The 15,055-nt window shown below is 31.3% G+C and overlaps 2 protein-coding genes across 5 annotated transcripts in view; one reads left to right on the forward strand and one right to left on the reverse strand.

Moving 5' to 3' along the window:
* LOC143225282 (upstream stimulatory factor-like) overlaps window positions 1–8,401 on the forward strand; it is a 45,296-nt gene extending 36,895 nt beyond the window's left edge. Inside the window, exon 9 of the mRNA XM_076454394.1 lies at window positions 8,291–8,401. The gene's annotated coding sequence lies outside the window, so the exon portion shown is untranslated. The remainder of the gene's footprint in view (window positions 1–8,290) is intronic.
* The window catches only part of LOC143225281 (glucose-6-phosphate exchanger SLC37A2-like), a 41,373-nt gene that overhangs the window by 5,092 nt on the left and 21,226 nt on the right, over window positions 1–15,055 (reverse strand). For all 4 annotated transcript variants that reach the window (XM_076454390.1, XM_076454391.1, XM_076454388.1 and 1 more), the window contains exons 7-13: window positions 13,591–13,757; window positions 12,131–12,186; window positions 10,057–10,161; window positions 8,925–9,015; window positions 8,289–8,437; window positions 5,118–5,166; window positions 249–401 (exon numbers count right to left, since the gene is read on the reverse strand). In XM_076454390.1, coding sequence (XP_076310505.1) covers window positions 249–401; window positions 5,118–5,166; window positions 8,289–8,437; window positions 8,925–9,015; window positions 10,057–10,161; window positions 12,131–12,186; window positions 13,591–13,757 — 770 coding nt within the window. The remainder of the gene's footprint in view (window positions 1–248; window positions 402–5,117; window positions 5,167–8,288; window positions 8,438–8,924; window positions 9,016–10,056; window positions 10,162–12,130; window positions 12,187–13,590; window positions 13,758–15,055) is intronic.

The raw sequence follows: 15,055 nt of genomic DNA on the forward strand, positions 1-15,055 counted from the left end.
TTGACCTTAGCATACAGGTGGTCCACTTTAGTAGGCTATAAACACCTTAAAAACAACTCATATCAAAGATAAAAATAGCATGGTAAAATGATCCCTGAATCATGTCACGTATATAGGCATGTAACTTGCTCTCAATCTTCCATGGTACAGGATCTGATGGGATTTCCCACCATGTACGAAAATAGTCAGATTGCAAAATATAGTAAACAGTTATGAAAAAGTTGTACAGATTGTAAGGAAAAGCTTACCGATAGATCCTGTTCCATCAATAATGGCAGTAACAGTTGCTACGGCTTTCGCATTTCCCATCAGTGACTTATGTGTTCCCAATTGTGCAGACACTACTGTTGTTATTAAAGCATAAGGACCATTAACTGCAGCTCCTCCTATCACTTGAAGAACTAAAATTGATATTTAATTATTTACTAGCTGTACTGCTATTCCAATTTATCATAATATTGCCATATTTAAATCCCAGTCTAGCAAATAACACTACACAGAGCAACAGATATACAAAAGGCAAATGAAGTGTTTATTTAATCTCTGATCTTTACAGTGTCTTTAAAAATGTATAATGCAATACACATTTCATGTTCTTTTATCCTAACCTGCTAAATATATAACAAATAAAGAGATTGAGTCCATAATGTTAAAATAATTTTGAAACTTCACTGTATTATTATAGTCCACATCCACCATGATAGGTCATGCTTTATCTGATGACCAGTCATTTTAACAATAGCCCTGTAGTGTAATTTCTATTGCAAAATACTCTGTTGGATGTTGTGTTCACAGCATGCCACTCAGTGCTGATGCCTTCCATAACACTATGTAACAAAATTTTTACTTTTTCTTGTTCCTGGACAGAAAGTGTTATTTCCCAATTGCTTATCCCTAAAGTAAATGCAAAAGACCTATTTTTTCTCTTCAAACTTTGCATTTGTGACCTGGGTAATGAAATTTTCAAATTTACCCATTTTCCAGAACATTTCGGGTAGATTCAGTGCTAAGTAGCTGATAGAGAATTTTCTCCAACTTACAAGAATTTTTTAGAACTTTCCAGAATTTTCGAAAACTTTCCATAGTAATATATATACAGGGGCTCACCACTCACTACTTCAGTTTAGTTCTAGTTGCCTAGGTAAGCTCATAGACCTATCTGATTTTATCAGAGATGGCATCAAGAAGCTGCAAGTATTCTCCAGATGCATTCTACTATGTATGTGGCCAATTTATCAAGACAAGAGCGAAAACGTACTCTGTGACAGCATCTGCTAAAATGTGTGAAGCCTACAAGGTATATTACAACATTCCTGTTGGGAATCTAGACAAAACATGGGCACCTCTTTTTACCTGTGAGCACTGCAAAACAAAAAACTCTAGAAGGTAAGACGAACAATTTTTACTTGCTTGAATAGTACGATTTTATATTATACAAATTTTAGACCTTTTAAAATTTAAATATCTTTTAATTTATTTTTTTTATTTCCAATAGTATAGAAAAATTATCACATATAAAATATTTTGCATGAACCTCTTACACATTAGTTGTGAATGAAATAAATTTATTCTTCATAATAACAATTTTATTTTGCAGGATGGTACAGAGGGAAAAAGAGAGCCATGAAGTTTGCTTTTCCAAAAATTTGGCATGAACCCACTTACCACTCAAGCAATTGCTACTTCTGCATGGTGGTCCCTTCCAAACGTCGGGCTGACAAGAATACATCTGCTATCATGTATCCGGACCTTCCATCATCCATTGCCCTAGTGCCACACTGCCCTGAGCTCCCTGTACCCGCTCCATTAGAGAGAAAAAAGCCATCCTCAGAAGAGAGCAGCCAATCAGAAGAGGAGGTAGACGTTGAAGATCCATATTACAATTTCAGAGTTGCAGCTGATGAGAGAAACCCATACTACACCACACAAAGGGACCTCAATGACTTGATCAGAGGTCTTGGTCTAACAATGTCGAATGCCGAGATTTTGACATCTAGGCTCAAGGAGTGGGATTTGTTATATGAAAGTGTGCAAGTCCCAAGTCAGAGGAAGCGTCACCGACATTTTTCAAGCTACTTCACTCGTCGAGATGGGATCTGCTTCTGCCACAATTTATCCTGTCTGTGTGAGGTAATTAAAATTGCTTCTAACTCGAACAAGTGGTGCCTCTTCATTGATAGCTCATTCAGAATCCTCAAAGATGTGCTGCTCCATAACAGGAATAAGTATCCGTCTCTTCCTCTGGTTCAATTGGTACACTTCAAAGAGGAATACAACAGTATCAAGACCTTGCTAGAAGCCTTGAAGAATGATGAGTATGGCTGGGAGGTTATCGAAGACTTCAAAATGGTTTCATTTCTAACAGGTTTCCAAGGAGGCTTTACCAAGTTTCTCTGTTATCTTTTTCTTTGGAACAGAAGGAACACCGCAACGCATTACAACAGGAATCACTGGCAGCAACGGACAAAGTTCTCTGTGGGGAGGCACAATGTCAAGTGTGAGCCACTAGTGGACCTCCAGAAGGTGTTGTTCCTACCCTTGCACATAAAATTGGGTCTTATGAAACAATATGTCAAGCTCTTGATAAGGAGTCTGCATCCTTCAAATACCTACGAGACTTCTTCCCTAAACTGTCTGAGGCAAAAATCAAGGCTGGTGTCTTCATTGGACCACAAATAAAGAAGATCCTGGAGTGCACAGAATTCCCCAAGAAGCTCACTAGGAAGGAAAAAAAGCTTGGTACAGCTTTGTCGCAGTAGTTTGGGGCTTTTGAGCAATCACAAGGCCTAAAATTATGTGGAACTGGTTGAAGCTCTGGTGAAGAACTCCAGCAAAATGGACTGCAGGATGTTCCTGAAAGTCCATATCCTTGACGCTCATCTTGATAAATTCAAGAACATGAAGCGTACTCAGAGGAGCAAGGTGAGCGTTTCCACCTAGATATACTAGACTTCGAACGCCGCAACTAAAGAGCGTATAACAAAAACATAATGGGAGACTATATTTGGGGGCTAATACGTGAAAGTGATTTAGCTTACAGTTGCAAATCTCGAAAAACTACTCACTTCTAAACATTTTTGTGTAACTCTAATATAGATACATGTAAATCTAGATTCATATGTTTTCTTATTCAGACCTTATGTAAATGAAAATGTGCAAATTTGCCAATTTTTACATGGAAAATTGGTTAATTTCTATATTTCATTATCCAGGTCAGAAAACAAAGTTTGAAGGGGATAATGGCCATTTTTTGTACTTTTACAACATAAGCAATTAAGAAGTAGCATATGTCTAATTGCACAGAAATCTACAAGTTTTGCTTGCAGTGGCTTTCTAGTATGTCTTCATATGCAATAATATAAATACAAGTTTCATTATTCACCTCTGGGTTATGTAGGTTATGTTTTCACCCATGTGTGTATTTATTAGCAGTTCATATACATTTGGACTATGAACCAACTTAGAAGCAATTAGTTTGTGGAGGGTCCAGGTTGTCAAAATTCAAAATAATTTCAATCTGTTGATGCAGGGACCAATCTTTAATATTATTTTTGCTCTATAACTTAGTAAAAAGTGATTGGATGTTGATCAAACTTGGTGGACTTCTGTAGAATACTAATCCTCATTTTTCTGCCAAAAATGGTCTGTGTCTGTTAATAACAATGGGCTTAACTGTAATATGTTTTGAGGGCTGAATATGATCAATACTGAGTGCCCCTCTAGTTGTTTTTGGATTTCCACCTGTTACAAAACCCCAAACTTTTATTCATCATGGCTGGAGTAGAACTTGTTACAGGTCTCTTTCTGGATGGCCCTGGTGTTCCAAGTTGATCCAAATTTCATTGTTTTCCAAAGCTATGAAGTATAATGGATCTTAGAACTGATATTAGAACTTAATATACTGAATCAGTATATTAATATACTTATGTCCTTGTATGAATATTTTGTGCTCAAAAGGGCTATTAAACATCCTTCCTAGAAGTGATAAGTTTCTATGGTTTCACACCAACTACAAAATGCCAAGTAATGTCACAATTTTGTTATATTTGTGATTTTCATATTCAAAATCATTTCAATAGAATGTACTCATCTCTCTGTACATATTTTGTTTGTACTATTTATTCAGCATTGTAGTCAATAAATTCACAAACCAATAAAATAGCATATCCTTTATCTTTTATTAACAGAAGAGCCAAATATATTAAAAAGAAATGGGAATAAAAAATTCTGAGAGTTTCATAAATTACCAACATGTTCACTAGCATCAGTGATGGGTTGGATAAAAGGAGCTTTGGGTATTATTGACTAGATATAAAACATTCTCCTTTAGTCTTGAGAATAATGCAATAATTGCTCAGTCTTAATTGCTTGATTCCTGGGCCTTAGCATTTGGTTTGGCAAAAATAGGAAATGATTTAGTCTATTGGCTTCCACACTCTTAGATCTATCACTAGTGTATCAATTTGAATTACCAATTGACTAATCATGGAGTAGGTTTCATTATTTGATAAGAGCTACTGTGTTGCTTCTTTACTTGTAAAATTATGAATGCCTTTGAAGTATGACAAAAATTAGATCAAATAATAATTTATTTGGAATTAAGTACAAAGCCACACACTCAGCTTTTTGTGCTCAGCCCACCACAGGTATCAAAACCTGGTTTTTAGCAGTGTGAGTCTACACATATACAGCTGTGCCATTTGGGGCTCAAATTATTATAGTAAAAGTTACATCATTCATAGTATTCTCATAAAACTTCCAGGCTTTAAATAGCCATTACAGATCTTTTATATTAAATACCCAATACAGATATTTTATATTAAATAGCCATTACAGATCTTTTATATTAAATACCCAATACAGATATTTTATATTAAATACCCATTACAGATCTTTTATATTAAATAGCCATTACAGATCTTTTATATTAAATAGCCATTACAGATCCTTTATATTAAATAGCCATTACAGATCCTTTATATTAAATACCCAATACAGATCCTTTATATTAAATACCCAATACAGATCCTTTATATTAAATACCCAATACAGAGTCTTCACATGTGAAACTGTCAGCTTTAGAGGAGTAATAAACAATGAAAATAAGGATCACTTACCTACATTACTAAACATGCAGACACTTCCAAAGGCCTCATACAAAAAAAGCTGCATTAAAAAAAGCAAAATTACACACGTGCATATATACACTACACATGCAGATGCATATGATTACGTTGATAACATTTAGCACAACTTTTGACCAGCTAGTATTTAGGCTAATTTCATAGTGTTCACATTTTCCCTATTAAATAATAAAAAAGATTTTATTTTTATTTTCCCTTTTCTTAATTTCATCTTTTGAAGTTCTACTCAAATATGTGGTTGAGTCTAACAATGCAAAATGCATATTTTTTCTTTATGTTCATTGACCTATAGATTTTGGCCAGCAGTGTATATTAAAATTGTACTATATTGATATATGGTACTTTGAACATAAAATATTTTCTTTTAGAATGAAATATTATAATCCACACACATTGCTAGTTTGAGAATGATGTGATTGAGCTTTGGGTTGATTTTTATTATGAAAAAAAAATTTAAGATTTTAATACTGCACTTTCATTATTGCTAATTAATTTGGAAATGTACAATAAAAACCATAGAGGTCCATACCAAGAATAACTTAATAATTTTATGGAAAATGACTATGTTAATTTTTATTAGTTTTAGAGGAATCTGTAAAAAAGGTATCACTTTGTGTTTTCAATACCTTTTTTGATTCTAAATTACATTTAGAATAATGTTGTATAAGTATTTGAAAGGTCTTATTTCAAAGTAATTTTGACTTTTGAAGGGTAACTATTTGTTAGAAGCGTAGCTTCCAAAGCTAGGTTTTTGGTAGTTTTAACTATTCAAACTTTGCTTTATAGACTGGACTTTTAAAATTAAGACAGACTTATTATTAAGTTGATTAGTTGTGGTCTTTCATCATACAAAAATAGTCTGTGTAGAATGAAATATTGATTGCTTTGCTTACATTTTGCAGACTTTCCTACATATTTTTCATAATTTAAAACATTAATATAGCAGTGAAAGGCCACTAGACAGATTTAATCTTAAGTGCATGGGGTTGATCCACTGCATAAAGACTAAACTGCAAAATTAATATTTACTGTAATTCTGAATTTAACTAGTGCATTTTCACAGTATTAAATAAGGTACTGCAAGTGTTTTTGGTTAGATATTACAAGGTGTTATGTATAAAACTAAGAATTCTTCATAAAGTATTTCTGATAAAGATTCATTTCAGGATTTACTTTAATCAGTTTGACTCAGACTAGGATGAGTGCAAAGTGATTTCCATGCTAATAAAAAATACTTTTTCATCTTACATAACTTCTAACACTTCATAAATGAATACTAAAAGTTTTTCAACGAAACTATATTTTATGAATCATTGTCTCTATTCTGACATTACCTATATACAGACTCAGTCAATCTGAATAATTCTGTAACCAATCTCCAAGAAGAAACGTTGTGAAAAAAATAAAAATTATCCTCTTTTCTTTCTAGAATGATTGCATATAATAAGAGATAGCTATAACTATTTATCCTAAAATTTTCAGTACTCAATCCTTTTCATAACTACTTTCATTTAATTTGCTTTATTTGATTTCAACCATGTCTAACTGCTAAATTAGCATAATAAAGTATTAAGTCACTTAGTAAATGCATAGTTCAAGTTACAATTAACAAAGTATTGAACTCATCATGCATGACTAGCTTCTGCACATTCCTTGTGGAGAAAAGTTTCACATTTCAATTACTTTTATAGCAATAAATAACAAATATGCATATAAAACCAGAAATTTAGTAGTTATTTATGTGTCTTTACTTTTTTGCAGTCAGTCTTGAAGTGTCAATAAAACGTAACCCCACTTTTTGGTAAAATTATTGTCAATATATTACTGAATTTTTATTTGTTTCAAATATTTAATTTGCAACATAAAATAATAACAAACACAAAGAATACAATATCCTATAAATAGTATTATTATTAACTGTATTTCTAATTAAGCTATAATGGTTTAAAAATAGTTTCCTTGGTTGGTTGAGGTGATTTGGCAATAGCAAGGAATGAAACTGCAGACAGAATAGTTCATAAACTGTCATCAGATGAGTTAGCTTTATATGGAATACAGTAAATTAAAATATCTTTCCAAATAGCAAATTTCAGTGAGAGTTACTGACATTTTTTAAAAATATGATGTGACAGGATTTTACTTTCAGGTTTATATCTCAGTGAAGCAAGAAGATTTCAAACTATAAATTTAGATCATGTCTGAGCAATATCTATAATATAAATGTGCAATTTATATTAAATTCCAAAGCTTAAATAGACACAAATAACTAAAATGAGCAATTTGAAGCAAAGAAGCATCACATGATACAGAGAAGAATATTACAACCTATGTTTTGATAATGCTAAGTTTATTCAAATATATTTGTAATAAATTAAATAAATAATAATATTAATTAAACTTTGAATATAGCTGTAAAAGGTTATGACATGTACATTTTGACCCTCACTTATATTACATTAACAACTCACACAATGCAAATTAGTTTTAATTAGATGTTTGTACTTAATGCTTAATAAAGAGTCTGTTAATGTTAACTGTTAAGTCCTTGACTCTGGTTTAAACATCAGTGGTGTTACCAAGGGATACTTCAACAATTTTTTCCAGAATTACCACCGCATGATACATTTTGCTTGAAACAAAAAAAAAACACATACTTCTGTCTCATCATACTTGTACATTTATCAATTTCCTGAACACTTTTTATATATTTCAACTGATATTTTTATACCAGTTACCTGACTCCAGTTTTGTGTTTAAATTGCTATGGTTTGGTACTTGCATATGTACTATCTGCTTCTACAATACTACAACACCAATATGTTGTTTATTTTACTAATGCTACTCCTTTGACATATCTGTCTACTTATTACTATATTGCTGGTATATTATCTATATTTGTTGTTGTTTTTTATTGCTATGACATTGTTATATTATCCAGCTGTATTGTTGATGCTGCAGCTTTGGTCTTTATATCTTGTAAATGTGGGGTATCTACAAAACTGATGATTCTTTGTCTCTATTTAATATTCATGAATAAGTGTTTTAAACTTAAAACAATCTGAGAGCTTAATTATTCATTCACATCATGCATTTTACATTGAAGACTTGAGCATATCATCTTACAATCTAACAACATTAACTTACAGTTGGCACAGCCATTCCAAGAAGAGAAACACAAGTTACTGCACTAGCACCTGTCTGGTCAGCAATGTATCCAGCAAGAACTCCTCCAATAATTCCACCAATGTCAAATGGTACTGATAAGTAGGCTGATTCTTGTGAACCTGATGTTGCTGAGTGCAAACAGAGACAATTGTACTGATTTATTACACAAAAGGCAGAATGCAAAACTATAATATCTTTTGATTTTGAATACAATTACTTATATAACTTATATATGAAACCTATATGGGCTACATTTAAAGCAATAAAAATATTTATAAAACAGAAAAATGTCACTGTGATGAAAACATGAATCAGCTGATGAAGATAATAATGCAGTAAGAGAAAAATGCAGGGATGATAACAGATACCATCAAACATAGAAAGCTAAAGAATTGTGGACACATTTTTAGACAGAACATCCATAGGATCACAAGAGAAGTGGGAAAGGAGTAAGTTTTAAATATAGATGATGTTAAAGAGTGGACTCAGGGGAGGTTGGAACAGAACTATAGAGCAACAAAGAAATGGCAGAGGAGAATGTACTAATTGTTAAAAACATGTTAAAAAGTTCAGTTATTTTCCATTATAGTAACATTAACAGAAACTTACACTTACTTGAGGCAAAAATGTATTTTGGTAACCAAAAGAGGAACGTATAACTGACTAGCTTAGCAAAGAAGAGGCATAATGAAAATTCCACGACACCCTACAAAACAAGAAGGCATGTTTACACAAATTAAATTTGAAGTATTTCAGAAACATGAAAGTGACAATGATTCTGTAAAAGCACTTCTTTATCATCTTTTTACAGTTTGCTACTAAGCAGTTAGGTTTTACTCATAACAGATCTTACAAATGTATAAGGAAGTAAACTGGATGGTCATCATAGCATTAAAAACAACATAAACTAGAACTTACTTATCAATTTAACATAAAAACTTTGATTAGAACAGTGTATCTTAATTTCAAATTTTTACATCACATTTCCATTACAAGATTGATGTTTTGCTTTCCTTCTATAGTCACTCAGGTTGAAACTTTAGAACCTTAAGTAAAATGGAAGTGGTTTCTTTAGAAATTAGAATGAAATATCAAGAATTAATTTCTTATAAGACAGCATTTACTGGAGTTCTATTTCAATGCTTTTATATTAGAAGAATATACAGTCAGACTTGTTAGTAATCTAGTTTACTGAACAATTGACAGTAACTTCAAAATTTCCACTGACAAACAGAAAACTTTAACATTTTAGAAGAACCTATTTCATTAGTTGATCTTTTAAATGACGTTTTTGTTAAAAGTTGTGTCAGAGTGCAGAAACACCTAGAAGAGTGTATAACTAACCTCATAAAGCAAAAGCTTTGGCATATACAAACCGTCATTTCAAACTATTTTTTTTATTAAATTACAGGTTTTAAGGTAATTTTATGAACAACTTCTCAATATATAGTTTCAAGTGCACACAGAACTTACTAAGAGAACTTTTACTTACTTTCACCCGAAGCATCTCAAGACTATTAACTTTTGACATAATTACATTTAAGCACCATATACCAAATTATTTGTCACTTTTGAATTTAGATCATGTGAATAATTTATTACCTCAAACATACCTATGTGCATGCACAAGAAGACAGAAAATGTTACCTTCAGTTTAGCTACTTTAATGACTTGAATATAAATGGATCCTTGTGAAAGAATATACAGGCAGTGAGTAAATCAGCAGCCTTTAGTATACTACACTTACTGGTATCCTCAAAGCTTCCCAAAAAGTGATGGCTTCTTTATTTGAATTAGGTAACTGTGAGTTTGTTTTTTCATTCTGGTATATTAGAGGAGTTCCCTCTGTTAACTATATAGAAAAATATGTAATTATAAGTAAATACATAAACACTTTGAAGTAGTTAAATTAAAGACTTCGTAAATAAGTATGTGCCTCTAATTTTATACACAGTCATCATTGTAAATTCTGAATTTTTAAAATACATAAATAATAATTGAATATATACTGTTAAGCATTTTTAAATATTCTTCATTCTTACAAGCCAACAATTCTGTGTGCAGTAAGATAAATCTCACACAAGGATAACATTATAAAATTTAAGTATTTACATGTATAATATCAGACTGTTTTATACCAGTAACATGTAAAGAGGAATGAGTATATACTAGTAGTGTGTATATACATGTATGAAGGAATGACTGAGTTGTATTGAAATGATTTTAATATGCAAATAAGTAAAGCACTTGACAGCAACAAACAATATAAAGTCAGAGTGTATCATAAATACTCTTTAACACTGATTGGCATTAGGTTGTGCAATGTTCCCAAAAATTGATAAGCTTTCTAATGAAAAATATTCTTACATTTAGATCATAAATATATATTTAGATCAGGATTTAGAACTTCCATCTGGCTGATATTTCTTATACTTAATGCCACTGGAATACAAAGAAACATGGATCAACTTGAGGCCCCAGAACCATCCAGACAAAGACTTGCAATAAGTGATACCCCACCCATGGTAGGCAAGGGTATAATATCTTGTAACATGAGAATCAACAAATACAAAAGTCATGTGACCTAGGCAAATGTATGTAACATAGAGAAAAAGAATTTCCATCTGGAAAAATGACACAAGTCACATGTACCTAAGTTGTTTTTATATATAATATCTAGTCAATCACAACATACCCCAAACAGCTTGAGAATGAAACAGATATTCATGTTATTCAATAAAACAGCATATCAGTCAAGTTATTATATACTAGATGGCTTATGGAAAGCAACCAGGGAAGAAATGACAGCTTAATGGCACTCTTTTGCAATGGAAACTATGCTGCAAAACTATTGCCAAGATAAACATCCATCAGGTAGGACATGAATTGTAACAATATGGTGAGACTCAAAATCATTTTAATATAATGTACTCAATCTATATATACATATGAAGGATGTAAACCAGAAACAAACTAAAGATTTTTTTAAAAACAAAACCTCTCTCTGACATATCATTGTTCTTCCTAAAATTATTAATTAAACCATTCAGCCTGCTTTATAAAAATAGTTTTAAATGAAAATTACAGCTTTCTCTTTTGTTCACTGTGCCCATTACTGACATAAGTTTGAAATTTATAAATACTTAAAAATATTTTGCTTAACAAAAATGCTCATTTTTGCTCTATAGATTTTAAAATCTAGATCCATTAATCCCATAAAAGAGTATTAGTTCTGTACATTATATAATAAAATTTATCATCACCTGTTCTATCTGTGAGCCAACACGTGCAAAACATATATTTTATATTTTACTTTCTATTCTATGTTTTAATTACAAGTCTCATGATCTTGAAATTTAAGATATTCAAATCTAATTCACAAAGACTCTATTATGAAAAGAAACTGCAGTTATTGTAACTGATGCATAAAACTATTTACCAAGATTTTTTTTTGTAATGGTACTTAAATTAGGAAGCAGTCTTTATCTACAGGTAATGTCAATGCCAAAATTTTCAATAAAATATAATATTTCATGCATAAGAATAAATATGATAAAGAAATTCAAAGGGGAAACCTCTGCATACTCAATATTTCAAATAATTTGTTCTCATCAGGTCTTAAGAGCAGAAAGAAAATGCAACTGATGACTATAAATCCAAAGCAATTTTATATAATATAAATAAGTTGATTATTTTATTAAAAGTAATATCTTCCTAAACAGAGCATTGGAAAAGTTAATGTTGTTAAATTCTCAAAAAATATTCTCCAACATTCTACAGATGTTAACTACTAATTGGTTATCAATACATTATTTTCCTACCTCTAAAAAACTTGCATGGTGATACATTGGAGGCTTACATCCAACATCTTCTGGATCTGTGACGATAGAGAAAGCAGTACATGATTATATGTGTAATATGAAAAGTTAAAATGTTTGAAACTTATTAATGTCATTATTTTCAAGTATGAAAAAAATTTAGAGCAGTAAATTAAATCCTGTTTTAAATATGTTTATTGTGAAGTAGAAAAATCTAACCATTTTAGACATATTTATAATTAAAATGAAAATATTACAAATATAAAAATAAGTAGCTTCGTTGTTACTGTACCATAAGTGGACAAAATCATTATTCTCTTTTTATCTTGCTAAAATTCTCATCATGTCTTATCCAAATTAGCCAAAATTGGATATAGTAATATAATGAGACTAGTAATGGCATATATATATATATCAGTTAATTCATTACTTATAAACATCATCTTTTTTCTCTTTTAACAATGGTCTGAAATTATTCAAATGTCCTATTTATTTAACGAATGAACTATTTGTATATTCGTATTGTTATACATATGCATTAAGTTACATAAAAAACTATGTACTTTGCACCTAAAACTACAGTAACGTTACTTTCTCATGAATGGTTTCTTGCAATATGATAAGTTAACAAATACAATATGTTTAAGGTTAAACATAGTTTTTAAAAATGTTTAAACATTTAGTAAGTTAGCCATAATCTATAATCCTGACTTTCTATACTTCAGCAATAAATATACATGTTCTGAAATAGGAAGTTCTACTTTTATTTTGTTATGGTTTTGTTTACCATTAATTAATTATTCCTTCTATTATTTAATTCAGCTATGAATTTTTAGTTACATTAAAGCATTAACTCACCTTTTATGTAAAGTGTGTTGATTTTGAGTGCTTATATATTAAAAAACTGACACAAGCTTCCCATAGTGGTGATGTACAGATATTAATGTTGTGAAGGGTGAAGTAGATTTATGATAACAGCTAATCACATGAGACATAACCTCATAGTCTGGCCACTAACTCTAAAAACCCTTCCTTGATCTTGAAAATGAATTAGTTCATGAGATATAGTTAGAAATATTTATTGATAAGTATTACTACATGTTGTTCTTGATATCGAGAAGCTGTTTAATTTTGAAACATTGTGTTATTCTCTGGTGAATTAGGTTTTCATTTCTCTGGTTCTTTTTAATAATTCCTCTAATATTCATTGAAATTACTCACATTTAGAATTATGTTGTATTGTTCATTAATGTTTGTATCTAGTATTGACTGGACACAGGCTTACTAACTGTTTTTTTGTAAGTGATAAAGAAATAAAGCTTTTTTATATATTTCAGTTGTTACAATAAATTGTTTTTGTTTTATTCTGTTTCTAGCAGTGTTTTGTTTAGTTCATTATAAACTGAAAGTTCAAAAGAAAACCAATAAAACATATCACTAAAGATTATAAAAAATATACCTACCAGGTACAAGGAAAAGAAATATTAAAAAGCCTGCAATGCCAATAATTGCTCCAGGGATAATAAATGAATATCCCCAGTTAACTTCAACATAAAGTCCTGCCAAGTAGGCACCCAGTATGTTTCCTATGTAGAGGTGGGAGTTCCACAATCCAAACAAAAGCCCTCGTCTGTAATACAAAAATTTACACCTAATGTATGTAGCTAAACTTTATATTGGAAAAATATTGCTATCATAAACATTATCTTTTGGCTTTAAGTATGTACATGTGTGTACATATATCTGCACATAAACATTTTATATGTACAAGTAAACATTTTCTTACAATAAAAATGCATTTTCAATAGATACTTACCTCTCTGACTCAAAGCTATCTCTATTCTGGACTGACCTCTAAGCATTGTTAAAATATTTTGCTGACAGCACACCAGTTTTTTATACCCCATCAGTTTTTACTATTTCATAATGTTCTGATCATTTGACTACCCTCCATCAGTCATACTCTCCAATTTACACCAGCATAGCTAGTTCCTTCTACTATTCTGGAACAATTCTCACTTTCAAGAATTGGCAGGTACAAACCAGAAACACTTGTATATTAGTGGGGCAAAAGGGTAGGAAGTGTGTGAGTGGAGAAAATACATTTTCGGTGTAAGAAAATGTTAACTTCTGAAACAGGCTTACTTACTCTCATCTAAAGTTGGAATCCCACATTGCAAAGGTGGAGAAGCAATGAAGGTGCAGACATATCTAATAAAGCTTAAAGCAACCACACTGAACAAACAGGTGTGCAAGAATATAAAATAGAAAGCACGTCTGTGTGGTATAGTGTTTGATCTGCCAAGGCAAAGAAAACATCCAAAGAAGTACCTTCAATACATAGTATTTTTTATTTGGATTAGTGTGGTCTACACATGCAAAAACATACAGGGGAATCACCTTAGAATACATCAGCTTATGAAAATTTCAGTCCATCTTAAGAGAAAATATCCAGAGGAAGCACCTTGCATAAGAAATTTTCAATCATTAAGTGCAGTCTTTCTAGGCAAAAACATCCAGGGAAAACACCTTGAATACTGAATTATATGGTATAATTTTCGCCCTCTTCATGGCAACTGGGTACACATGGACTAGAAACCTTTTGCTTTTCAAAACTCACTAAGGAGGCAGTCTCCACAGTCTACTACTCCAGCGACTTGGAGCTGAAAGTGGTAAAGACTCCCATGCTCTGTTAGAAATATGTGCTGGGGAGTCTAGAGGAATGACAAGCCAAAGAGAGTGCAATGGGTGTTTGCAACACCATATTTGGAAAAGCAGATAGATTCCAATGTATTTACTTATGAGGTCCATCAAATTAGTGACTTTTAATTTTAAAAAAACAATATATATATAAAGATACACACACCACAGGACAAACTGTTGATAGTCTTAGAGAAACACCCCATCTCAGCTGTAAGCAATACAGAA

This window comes from Tachypleus tridentatus, chromosome 9 (genome assembly GCF_004210375.1).
Source record: "Tachypleus tridentatus isolate NWPU-2018 chromosome 9, ASM421037v1, whole genome shotgun sequence".
In the NCBI taxonomy this organism is placed as follows: domain Eukaryota; kingdom Metazoa; phylum Arthropoda; class Merostomata; order Xiphosura; family Limulidae; genus Tachypleus; species Tachypleus tridentatus.